The sequence below is a fragment of the Cotesia glomerata genome, linkage group LG3, assembly GCF_020080835.1.
Source record: "Cotesia glomerata isolate CgM1 linkage group LG3, MPM_Cglom_v2.3, whole genome shotgun sequence".
NCBI lineage: Eukaryota > Metazoa > Arthropoda > Insecta > Hymenoptera > Braconidae > Cotesia > Cotesia glomerata.
In genome coordinates this window covers 1679930-1693860 of record NC_058160.1, presented here as the reverse complement: position 1 = coordinate 1693860, position 13931 = coordinate 1679930, and the positions used below count along the sequence as shown (strand labels likewise).

At 26.8% G+C, this 13931-nt stretch overlaps 1 protein-coding gene across 3 annotated transcripts in view; it reads left to right on the top strand.

Annotated features, from left to right (window-relative positions):
- Positions 1-13584, top strand: part of LOC123260352 (transcriptional regulatory protein GAT1-like) — an 81280-nt gene extending 67696 nt beyond the window's left edge. The window contains exons 6-8 of one of the 3 annotated variants that reach the window (XM_044721394.1): positions 7181-7356; positions 11309-11612; positions 13137-13584. In XM_044721394.1, the coding sequence (XP_044577329.1) occupies positions 7181-7356; positions 11309-11612; positions 13137-13510 (854 nt within the window). In that variant the 3' untranslated portion in view covers positions 13511-13584. Of the gene's footprint in view, positions 1-7180; positions 7357-7597; positions 7684-11308; positions 11613-13124 lie in introns of all 3 variants that reach the window. The other 2 variants (XM_044721393.1, XM_044721395.1) reach the window with 2 other exon arrangements.
- The last annotated feature ends 347 nt before the right edge of the window (positions 13585-13931 follow it).

Below are 13931 nucleotides of genomic sequence, written 5' to 3'. Positions count from 1 at the left end.
ATAAATAGTATAAGAACAATGTATTTTTCAGTATAATTTAAAATATACTTTAAATTATATGTTCAATATAATTTTAATATTGGCATTGGTACCAAAATTACAATAGAATGCTGAGGCCAAATAATTCTCTGAAAAAAAGTTATAAAAAAAAAGAAAATATTTCGTGATGTGTTACTAATTTATTGAAATTCAGATTTGCTTCGACCGTAAACTCGATTGATCAAGTTGCTCTTGAAACTTAAGATATACGACAAATTATTAATTTTTTTTTTTTTTATTAATCTTTTTGTTTGACCTATTTCGACATATCATATAAGTATCTGGTATTATGTATGGTATTTTATGATAAAATAATATATATTGCCATATAATTGAAATTTTATAAATGAAAGTATACAGTAATAATCTATCTCAACATATATTTTACGAAATTTTATCTATTATATAGTTTTCTATATAAGTAATTTTTATATAATAATAGTAAATTTTATAACATATACTAAGTAATATACGGCACTAATATATTTGAACTTATATTGAATCAAATATATCTTCATTATATTAACAAAACATTTATTATTTCATATATATAATTTTGCCGCTATATATGATCACATATTCCCCATATAACTTTCCATATATGTTCAGCCATATATAGTTTTTTCATGCGGGTTACTTTATTAAATAAGTAAAAATCATCAATTATTAAATTGTTTAAATTATTTTAAATTAAAATAAAGAATTTTGACGAATATTGGGAAAACTAAAATTGAAAAAAAATTTTAACACTACTTTGACTCATTAGTTACGCTCGAACTTCCTTAAAAAAATTTTTTTTTATGAAATCAATTTTTTTACTGATACAAAATTATCCGGTAAAATTAATTGCTTAATCAAACACACTCAATAAAACAAAGATAAGTTTGTACAAGTGTTATCCCTTTGAAAAACACTTTGTAGTTTTCATACTTAAAAATTCCGTGGGTACAAATGGTAAAAATTGAAACTCGCATATGCTACCCTTGAACTTGAAGAGGTTGTCGGATTTGTACTTGAAAAAATCAAAGTAGCCAAAGAAAAAAAAGCAAAACAAAATTGATCAATTGAAAACCATGACCTCGACACTGGGTTTTATTTAGTTGTAATCAAGTTATGTCTACGAACGATACGCAGCTGGTAGTGTGTAGTGTACACAAAAGTTGATAGAGTAATATTTATCCGAAATACACCGTGCTGTACGATAATTTTTCGATATTCAAGTCAACGACACTTAGAGTATCTAATCATTCTTATTATATTTGTGTGTATAATAATACATTATCCACATATGAGCATATACGCATACTTATATTTATTATGTATGTAGCGTTAATAAGTTAATCTTGTTTATCGCTCACAAATTTAATCGACATCTCTGTTCAAGTTTTATCTTAACCAATAAATTATTCAATTTTTCTTTGCTTTTCATTTCATTAAAATAATAATGATATATTTAGTAAATAATAAGTTTTAAATTTTTTAATAACACGTGAACTTGATAAACTTTATTATCATCAATTACAAGACTCGAGAAAATAAAATATAATTATATATTTCACCCGAGAGAAATTATTTCTTAAATGTGTAATTAAATTGTTATTTATTATTTAAATTTAAATGACGTATTAGGCTCTAGGGCTCGACTTTTTGGTCCGCGATACGGGTTATCAATTATTTTATTGATTATAATTATCAATTTTTAATGAGTTCTTGTATGAAGTTTAGAAAAAAATTTTAGATCACGATAATTTATAAATTTGGTAATTATTGTCACAAGAGTTTATGATCCCAGTAATTAAGTATTTAAAATAGTGTAATTGGGTACCTAAGGCGCATTGGGACATCGCCTGACTAAATTATCTCTATTTTAAATGGAGTAATGTTTTAGAATTTTTAATTATTTTTTTTTTTTAAGTTAATTTTTATTATACATTTTTTTTAATTATTTAAAAGAAATTTTTTTCAAGAATATTGCAATTTTTTTGGAGTAAATTTTATGATAGAATTTTGACATTTTTTTAACAAAATTTAAAAAATATTCTTTAAAATAAAAATTATTAGTTGAATAAAATTTTATGATTTAATTTAAATAATTTATTTTCAAGTTCAAAAATTTGTCTACATATTAAGACAATTTTTTAATAAATTCTTAGATTTTGTAAGAAGTAATTATAAATTGTAACGATTAAAATATTATGATAATTAATTTTTTTCGTAATACATTAGTAATAACTATTAATAAAGTAACAATAGGAATTAGTCTATCTTACATTTAAAATCATTTAAATAAAAATATTTATTTTTCTGTCATAAAGAAAAAAATAATAAATTAATTTATTTTTAAATTAGAGGCGTCAAGAAAATTTAATGAATAATTAAAAAAATAATTCTGATTTTTTTGTCAGAACAATCAACATAATTAGTAATTTCGTAACAAAAATAACTTATTTTAATTTATTTATTGTTGAAATGTGGACTAATATGATTATAAATAATATAACAATAGTAAACTTATTAATAATTTAATATTTTATTATCCAAAAAATGATGCCTTGCAATATAACGAGAGAAAATATTTAGACTAACGCATAATTAATATTAAATAAAACGAAAGGCTAATGTCCTGAGATGCTTAGAGGGTTCATTGAATAGTTTTAGCATCGGATGCACATTCCTCAGGACATTATACCGGCGTCAGTGAGACGCCGAGAGCAATCTGAGGTTAAACTTTTCGCGGTCGTCATCGTATTTTTCGCTCGTAGCTTTACTTATGTAATATCCAATTCCAATTCTGCTAAGTAATTTCAATCTTTTTAACTGTTTAGTCTTTTATGTTTAATAAAACCCTTTATCCTGTTATTAAAAGCTTTTTTTTCATCATTAATTAATCTAATTTTAATATTTTATATTAAGAGTGAATTTTTCCTCCACGGAAAAAAATAAATAGTAAATGCAACATGATGCAGTCTTGGTAAATGAACATGATGAAATCATGTTGCAGCCACATGATTTGTCATGTTTCGGCTACATGACAATCATGTTGCGGTAGCATGAGAAAATCATGTGGCCGCAACATGATTTTCATGTAGCCGAAACATGACAAATCATGTGGCTGTAACATTGAAAATTATGTGGCAGCAACATGATTTATCATGTTTCGGCTACATGATAATCATGTTGCGGTAGCATGAGAAAAATCATGATTTTCATGTAGCCTTAATAGCATAAAATTTAGCTGCAACAACTAAATATTTATGCTTCAGAAATATTATTTATTAAAAAGAAACTTGGTTTTTTAGGATTTAAAATATTGCAGATGAAAATAAGAATAAATTATCGAATTATGCAATTTGTGAACAATATCTTTGTTTATTCAATTTATATACAATTTTTATTGCCAATAGCTTTGGTTTGTGATAAAAGTAATTAAATTATTATTAATTGTTATTATTTTCAAATTAAGTGTCTTGTTGCAACATAATTCAAGCCTTCTTCTTTTATCGATAGACAAGGTACAATTGGAGGCTTGAATAGATATTTTATGCTATTAAGGCTACATGACAATCATGTTACCGCAACATGATTGTCATGTAACCGAAACATGACAAATCATGTTGCAACCGCATGATTTTCTCATGCTACCGCAACATGATTGTCATGTAGGCGAAACATGACAAATTATGTGGCTACAACATGATTTCATCATGTTTATTTATCAAGACTGCATTATGGTGCATTTACTATTTATTTTTTTCCGTGATCAGTTTTATGAAATTATTGTCCATTAATGACATTAAATATTGTCCTTTTTTTAATTAAGTAAAACATTACAATCTAACGCTTCTGGTTTTCAATTATAATAATAAAAAGTAGAAAATAATTTCGAACGATTTTCTATAAGTTTAATATAAGAAAAATGATTAACAAAAAATTCGGATACTTTTTAAGATATTTTTGTATTGACTTTATTTTTAAAAATATTTTTTAATAAAATATTTACAAAAATTTCATCAATCATTTTAAAATTAAAAAAAAATGAATTGTTTGTTAATTATTCTACTTTCATTTTAAATTAATTAATTAAGCGTGTTTTCTACTTTTTTAAACGAAAATTTCCAGATGAACAATATTTAAATAATTTTTTCCTTCGTCGCCTGAAAATAAAAATTATTTAGGTCAAAAAAATAAAACATATTATCTAAGTACAAAATGTTACATTAGCCAATAATCTTTAAGTGAGTTTTAATGACACCAAAGTCACGCAGCCTGTGCATGGAATTTCCGATAATATTGTCGACATTAGTACTTACTTCACGGAATGCAGGTAAATACTAAAAGTACCACTGCTTTTCAAAATATTTAAAAGCTTAATAAAACCCACGAGCACTAATATATAACATATATTTTTTATAAAAAGAGCAGTGTTCGTTTTTTCTGATACTATATTACATGTAACGTGTCTGTTCTGCTATCAGCAATTGCCGGAAGCCGAGATAACACTTTTCCGCCCACACTCGTACTTTTTCCACGATGTGTACGTACTTATATGTATCAACTCCCTTGTGCTTCGCTTCATAATACTATTTAGATTCAGGTCCTATTCCTGTCCCCTGGACTGAAATTTCTGTCTTCCGTTCTGCGACTAGTAGATTACTTTTATGTAAAGTACCCTTGAGTACAAGTTTTTATTTTAATTTAATTTTTCTATAAAATACAAACAAAAAATTTTTATTTCAATTATTTTTAAAATTTTTCAATGCTAAATACAAAAATTTATATTTTTTATATGAATTAATTTTATTTAAATTGTAGAATAAAATGCTTAAAAAAAATAAACTATAAGTAAAAAAAGTAAAAAACAAATTTTAATAGAAAGCCAAATTAAAAAGAAGAGAATAATTTTAATTTATTCAAAATTAAAGTATAGTTAACAAAAAATTCATTTTTTTGTAAAAAAATTTCTGGACTGATGAAATTGTTGTAATTATTTTATTGGTAGATATTTTTAAACGTAAATTTATTACAAAAATATTTTAAGAAGCACCCGACGCTTTTTTTGCCAAAAATTGAATTTTTTGTTAATCACTCTTCTTATTTTAAATTTATTGACAATCATTCAAAATTATTTTTTACTTTTTAGTTTGGTTTACTATCAAGAGCCGCATATTTTACTTTTTTAAATTATAATTTATTTGATATAATTAAAAACTAGAAGCGTAATAATACTTTACTTAATTAAAAAAAAGGGAAATATTTACTGCAATTATATTATAATGGTGTAAGTTTAATTTGTAAAATTATTGCATTATAAAATTTTTCTCAAGCCAGAAATTTTTTTTTCGCTCTGAAAAATTTTATTTTGTCCAAGATAATTATTGCCTTTGTTAATATTTGATTGAGTAGAAAAAATTTTAGAAATTAAACAACCTTTTAAAAAAATTTTAAAACACTTATTCAGTAATTTCCATAATTATTCACAATAAAATATATTACAGGCACGTATATTAGGACCTTGAATGGTTATTTCACAGTAATTAAAAGTTAATTATATATAAAAAAAATTAGATCGACGCTATTCGCTTAGTTAATCTAAACTAATCAAATAGCCATGGCCAATTGGTCGTATTAGGATAGCACCTAAGGCTAAATAAAAATGGCTTACTAATGACAATGACTCGCAACTCGATTCTAATGACTGGGTACAAAGTCCGAATAATCTAATTAATATTATGAAATAATTTTTAAATTGAAATGTGTACTTCAATAAAGATAAATAATGTACTTAAAAAAAACTACTTGGTTCTTATAAAAATAAATTATTTTTTTAATCAAAAATTTTTCTCTTAAATCCCGGCAGTATTTTTTTTGTCAAGTGTAGGAAGTTTGAAAGCTTAAAATAAACTAATTTAATTAATTTTTATTCATTTTGAAAATTTATTTTATACTAAAAAATCGAGTGCGCTTTGCGCACTTTTGTCAAAATGTTTATTGTCGACAATTTAATAAATTGATATTTTTACAATAAAGGATTCTATTAAAAGTCAATAAAATTTGATTCACTTTTTCATTTAAAATAAATAAAAATAATTTTATTTAATTATAAATTTTTTATCTTGATAATACGTATAAATAAACACACCATTTATCTAATCCCAAAATTTAAAAAAGATTCACCGTTTAGTTACTTAGATAGTACATTTTAAAAATCACACATTTTATCTCCTTATACACGGGCTCTTATGGCGGACAAACGTTTTGTCGAGACTTTAATTATTTTTTTCAATATTAACCTCCCAACTTTAACGGATAAAAAACTATACACAAGAAACTTGGATAATTGTAAAATATAAAAACAATTTAATAATAATACATTACCGATATAATTTTTGAAATATTTAAAGTCAAATTTAATGTTTGTAACTCGTTTATCGTCAGCCATTTATTCGAATAAAGATTTGACAACATTGCGTCAACAGCTGAGAAAAAAGAAAAGGATAGAAATATAGTTACAGAGAGAGAAATGTTTAACTCACACACTCATACACGTCTCTGTTATGGGTATAATCAAACGCGTTATTGCCAAATCTGTTTATTTATTCCAGCTAGTAATACATACCAAAGTCATTTTATTACTTTACTTTATTAAATAAGTGAAAATCATCAATTATTAAATTGTTTAAATTATTTTAAATTAAAATAAAGAATTTTGACGAATATTGGGAAGATTAAAATTAAAAAAAAATTTTGACATTATTTTGACTCATTAGTTACGCTCGAACTTTCTTAAAAACAAAAAATATTAATTTTCTTATTCAGATTCAGATCAAGCTTCAAAATAATTTTATTAGAAGTTAGTGCTTGGTTTCACCGCTAGGTGGCTACGCGCTCTCGCTAGTAGAAAATTTTCACCAAAGTATATATAAGCGTAAATTTTTTTCCATCGATAAAATATATTTTAAAATAGTTTTAAATCGATTTTCATGACTTAAAAATTTCTAGTAATTATTTAAGGACACAATAATTATTATAAAATTTTTTTACACAGTTAATAATTATGTGCCAACATATGGAACGTAAAATAAAATCCTGAAACTAAATAAAATCTTAGATTAAGACTGAAAAAAAAATAAAAAACCTGCAGTGCACAACATCGATGCGGAATACTTTACGGAGGGTCGCGAGTGCGTAAACTGCGGGGCAATATCGACCCCCCTTTGGCGAAGAGACGGCACGGGACACTACCTTTGCAACGCCTGCGGCCTCTACCACAAGATGAATGGGATGAACCGGCCACTTGTGAAGCAACCACGGCGACTGGTAAGCAGAGGCTCGCTCGTCAAAAAAATCATAACAAACCTCTTGAAAAAAAAAATAAAGAAAAAAAAGAGATAAATTTTTTTGGACCAGGAGCCTGAGTGGAAATTCGCCCGTGCTGCCTCTCATCGCGCACTCCCTCCCCCATTGTTCTTGCTCTTTGTACTCGGTGTGATTAGTGATTTAGTGGCTTGAGATTTTTGAGAATAAATGACCCTAACGCTTGGCCTCCTGTCTGTTTCAGTGGCGGACCCGGGCGAATTCTACAAAGGCTTCTATGGGTATAATGGCACCCGTCGCGTCCTCGAGGAGAAATCGAGCCGCCGCTTGGTAGGTGTCATCAAACCTTCCGAAAAAATAATAACTAATTAATAACTATTTATCAATTTATCATTTTGTTACATAACATTTTATTATTTTTACTCTCTTATTTTTTTTCTTTACACTTTTGAGGTGCCACTATACCCATGGTACCTCTTCATTTGATTGCATGTAATTTTTAAATGTTTTTATTTATTTCAACCCTTAATTCTAATTTTTTTACACTAATTTAAGGATGATTTTTTTATTAATTGTTTTTTAACACACAAGCTTTAAAAAAATTTATTTAATTTATTGACGGATTAATTTTTGTATAAAAAATATTTATTTCTTCTTTATAAATTGCACGGAAAAAAGTAAACTAAAATTCACTCGGATTCCGGTTAATTTTTATAGTTTCAAACAGTAAAGCGGACATCGGGCTGGCAAAAATATAAATATTACAGAACTTAATGTAGAAAGTGTAAAAGCCACAATTTATAATATAAAATCGAAAATAAGTGATTAATAGCTGTCACTATAGTAACTAACGATTCTCTCATCTTAAAAAATTACAAACAGTAAAAATTGCCGTTTCAATATACAGGGTGTCCCAGAAGTAACGGACGCCATTGTAGCATCTGATAAACAAAATAATTCTGAGACGAAAAGTCCTTAGCCATTTTTTAATCAGACGCATAGATAATTAATTATTAATTAAAATAACGTCCGTTTATGCGTTAGAGAGTGAGCGCTAGTGTCAAGTCAAGTGGGTTCCAACGAAGACGCTTGCACGTGTGAATGTATAAGTAAATATGTGTTACTACGTTAGCTACACTAGTTAGTCATACAGTTAGTTGTGTCTTTGTTTGGGACATACTTTACTGGACACTGGCGCTCTCTCTCTAACAAATAAAGAGACGTTATTTTTAAATAATAATTAATTATCTATGCGGTTAATTGAAAAATGACTAAGGACTTTTCGTCTTAGAATTATTTTTTTCATCAGATGCTACAATGGCGTCCGTGACTTTTGGGACACCCTGTATAGTCCATACTATGAGGAGAAAAAGGAACTCAGATGAGGAGAAGGGGGTCTCACACTGGGAGAATTTAACATTTGAAACAGTAAAAATTCTACTCTTAAAATATATATTTTACCAGTCCAAGAAAGTCAATAATTATAGTTTGATTTTTAGCGTTGCGTTTAAAATTTACCATTTTACTTTGCAAATATTGACGTTGCTTGATTAGAAATTTAGCAACTGTATTTTATACTTTTTACATATAATGCGATTATTTTTTAGGTACGAAATGATAAATATCAAAGTCTGAATTCTTAATTATTATACTTTAACATTTCAGACATTGACATAGCAAATATTACTGTTTGAAATAGTAATTTCTTCCATGTAAAGAATAAATTGTAGCTTTTAAATGATAAATATTGCATAGTGATTATTAAAATCACGATTTTACTATTTGAAATGGTAATTTTTGTCAGTTGATCATTACTTATTATAAATCGATTATTATTTCGTGTGACTAATGCAAAAAGGTTGCATAGCTACAGGTTAGTAGGGATCCATGCTAAAAGGGCGCATAAAAAAAATTTTTTTATCATTCTTCTTAAAATCACTCGAAACACAAAGATATGTAAAAAAAAAATTCGAGCATCCTAAAGCTAAAAGGGCGTAACTCAAGACGTGCGCCCTTTTAGCTTTTAGAAAAGTAGTGCCTAAAGCTAAAAGGGCGCATAAAAAAAATTTATGTTTTTATATAAAATTTTGATAAATAGCTTCACAAGACATGAAATCAAAAAATTTAATAAATAAAAAAAAATTTCTTAACTACACTGATAGAAGGATTTATTTGTATTAAATAATATTTTTTAATAGTTAACAAATCATTTATTAGAGACCACTTTTTAGTATTAAACAAATATTTCTTAGTATTTGAAATGATTTGTTTGTATTTAATAAATCTGATATTCATTTATTAAATATTAATAAATCTTTTTAAATGCTAAGAAATATTTGTTAAGGACTAAAAAGTGATCACTAATAAATGATTTGTTAAATATTAACAAATATTTTTAACTATAAACAAATCCTTTTATCAGTGTACTGGTCCCTATACGATTGTAACTTTATATTTCTCTCTTAGCCAAAGAAGAATTTTGAAAAAAAAACACTCTGCTACGTAATAGATTTTTTAATTATCTATTTCATGGCAGAGCGTTTTTTTCGAAATTCTCATTTGTTTAAAAGAAAAACATAAAACTGCAATAGTTTTATAATTATGAGTGCAACAAGGATAATACCGTTTCTCACAGTGAGTGCGACGCGAAAAAAAGAGGAGATCGGCTGTTAAGTACTTAAACAATATTGAAAAAATAATAATTTTAAACTATTTTTATACAAGCAATAGATAAATAAATTAATCGGAAACTAATGAGATTGAAATAATTTTCAAATAAAAAATAAATTACTACAATCACGCATATTTAGCAATTTTTTGAAAATATTTTTAATTGTAATTTTAAAAAGTGTATGTTTAGTTAGAAAATGCCTCTCTCGTGTGACTCTACCGTTTTTTTTTTAATTTTTAGGCTAAAAATAAGCATTTTTATGAAATATTTAGAAAAAAAATTTATAGGCCCTTTTAGCTTTAGGTCATAAAATTTTCAAATTCCTAAAGCTAAAAGGGCGCATAATAAGAGACATACGCCCTTTTAGCTTTAGGAAATCGATGCTTCATTTTTAGGCGAAGAATATGTCAACCAGTCGATTGCTGATAAAAAAAAAATTATGCGCCCTTTTACCTTTTGGCACGCAATTTATTACAGTTTACTTTTTTCCGTGTATTTAATTTATTGGCGGATCATTTTTTGTATAAAAAATATTTATTTCCTCTTTATAAATTTATTATTAAATTGGTAGCAATGGGTCGGTAATATAAATAATTATTTAATTGACCGTCAAGCAAATATTTGTTTAAAAAAAACAGACCTTCCCTGATAGCCACAGTTTCAGACCAACCAAGTTGGTGTCAGATAGTTGCCACCAACTTAGCGATAACTTGCGGTCAACTTCCGAATTTGTAACTGTTGGCGCCAAGTTGGCTACAAGTTTCTGAGAAAAAAGAGACCAATCTACTGCCGCAATATGTCGCCAAATTTCTTGAGAAACTTATCGTCAACTTGGTGTGAAAAAGTTTCAGAGCAACTTTTGCCGACAACTTGGTGACAACTTGGTGAACAAGTTGACACCAACCGAGTTACTTTCCAAGAGTTGCCGCCAAGTTGGTGACAAGTTGCGGCAGTAGATTGACAGAAAGTTGCGGCCAACTTGGCTATCAGGGTTGTAATTATTAATATTAAAAATAATTAATTAGTAACAAGTATCAAGCATTTCTTTATTTTCAAGAAATTTATGACAAAAACTTTAGAAAATTTGATTTGTTTTTTCTAAAAAATTTTTCTTTTGAAAAAAATATTGTAAAATTTTTTGATATTTATTCAATAATTTAATAAATTTTTTTCTACTTTTATAATTAAAAAAAAATGATAATTAATAAAAAATCGATGAAGGGTTGACAAATAAAAATACTTAGAAAAATTTTCAATGTAATAATTTAGAAAATTTGTGTCTAGTCGGCGTCAAGGCGGGTAGGTCTCTCATGCAGCAACTGTCAGACGACAATAACATCACTCTGGCGCAGAAACACTTGCGGAGAGCCAGTTTGCAACGCTTGCGGATTGTACTACAAGCTGCACAACGTTAACAGGCCGCTGGCAATGAAAAAAGACAACATCCAAACGCGAAAGAGAAAACCTAAGAGTGGCATGAAGGCCTCCGACACCCCGATCAACCACAACATTCCCTCATGTGTCATTAATAACAACAACAATAACAATAACTCCAGTGTTACCAATAACAATATAAAATTGGAACCAGGTAAAATTATAAATTTAATTCAAATAAATTATTTTATTGAATTCAATTAAATTATTTTATGTCTGACCATGTCGGGATTTTTTCACTTCAATCGATGACTGATAAATTGATATAAGAAATTTATTCAAGGCAATTGGACAAAATATTGACTATCATATTTTATTTTATGTAATTTTGGATTTTTATTTTAATTTTGTAATAGCTTTATTGTTTTAAATCAAGTAAAATTGATTTAAATTAATAAAATTTTGGTTAAAGAATTTTTTTACTTTAATTGAAACAATGAAGCTTTTCAAAATTATTTTTTGTTTCAAAAATTTAACTCTATAATAATATTAATATTTTTTTTTTCAATGTGTAGTCCTAAATATTCTCACATTAATTAAAAATTCTTGAATTTTTATCATAATTTTTTTATAATTTTTTGAATTTATGGTCTTTAATATTAAATACCAAGGCTAGTAAAATAACAAAAGTAATTTTATTTGAATTTTTCATTTCATTTTAGCAAAGATAATTATTTTTCAGTCGATATAATTTTTTTTTCAATTTAAAATTTATTTTTTCTTGTAGAAAATTTAAGATTTTATCAATATACTAGCAACATCGCAGTCACTATGTGACTGCCGTGACTTGTGAACTATAAATAAATAAAATCTTGCTTTATTAAATAATGACTTGTTAAATTGCACTGTACTTTCTTAAATATTGACGTTTTTAATAATATAAGCTCATTCCGATGTTACACTCATCAAGAGCTTTCATTTGAGTACCCACATGCATTTTTGATATATTTTTCATATATACATATATATATAATATATATATAAATATATAAAATATATGAAAAATTGATGTAAGTACTCAAATAAAAGGTCTCGATAAGTGTAATGTCGGAGTGAGCTTATATCTTTAAAAATGTTAATAGTTCACAAGATATTTGTTAAATTGCATTGTCCTTTTTTAACTATTGACATTTTTAAAGATATAAGCTCACTCTGACATTACACTCATCAAGACCTTTCATTTGAGTACCCACATCAATATTTCATATATTTATATATATTATATATATATGTATATATGAAAAATATATGAAAATGCATGTGGGTACTTAAATGAAAGCTCTTGATGAGAGTAACATCGGGATGAGCTTATTTCTTTAAAAATGTCAATAGTTCACGAGATACAGGGTCATTTCTTAATTATGTATCGAGAGATAGAGCATTTTCGAATGCAGTTTAATACTATTGACTTACTGTCGTGATAAATTTGTTTATAATTATTTTTCTTGATATTTATAAAAATATCACATGCAAAAAATCAATTAAGTAAAAAAAAAATTTTTAATAAAATAATTATCTTAAAAAAATAAAATTTTCTTCCTCCAAAAATAAAGACAAAATAACAATCCAAAACTTGAAAATTAAAAATAAAATTTCCTTTGATAAATTTCTAATATTACTTGATTATAAAACTTGAAATATTTTAATTGAAAATAATCATTTAAAGACTACGTTGAAGCGAGGATGAGCCACTTGAACATGAACCAGTCGTACACGAGCTCCCTGTACGGCGGGAACGGCCAATCAAATAGCAGGATAATTTCATACCAGTCGACCCCTCAGGTCTACTACGACATGCTCGCCTCCCAGCAGCAGCACCAGCACCAGCAGCACCAACAACAGCTCCTCGAGTGCCATTCGCCGAAAGTTGAGTGCTCTTCGCCCTCAAACAAGGGTTCGCCTTTGCTGTCAGCTAATCACTCGCCGGACCATCACTTTACTTCACCCCACATTGTCACCCTCGGGAACTCCTCCCCGACCTCCACCACCAGCAAACTTATGCTTGATAATAATCATCTAGAGCGGCCTACTGTCGTCTCAATATCTTCGTAAAATTTTTTTATTAGTTATTAGTTATTATTTTAAGAGTATAATTGTAATTAAATTAAGTAGATCATCAACGAGATAATTTAATCACTGATAGAAGGATTTGTTTATAGTTAAAAATATTTGTTAATATTTAACAAATCATTTATTAGAGACCACTTTTTAGTCCTTAACAAATATTTCTTAGTATTTAAAAAGATTTATTAATATTTAATAAATGAATATCTGATTTATTAAATACAAACAAATCATTTTAAATACTAAGAAATATTTGTTTGATACTAAAAAATGGTCTCTAATAAATGATTTGTTAACTATTAACAAATATTTTTTTAATACAAATAAATTCTTCTATCAGTGATGAGTATCTCTGTACATAAAATTAAATTGACTTTTTTTAAAGGGACCCGGTGGTCTAGCGGCCTAA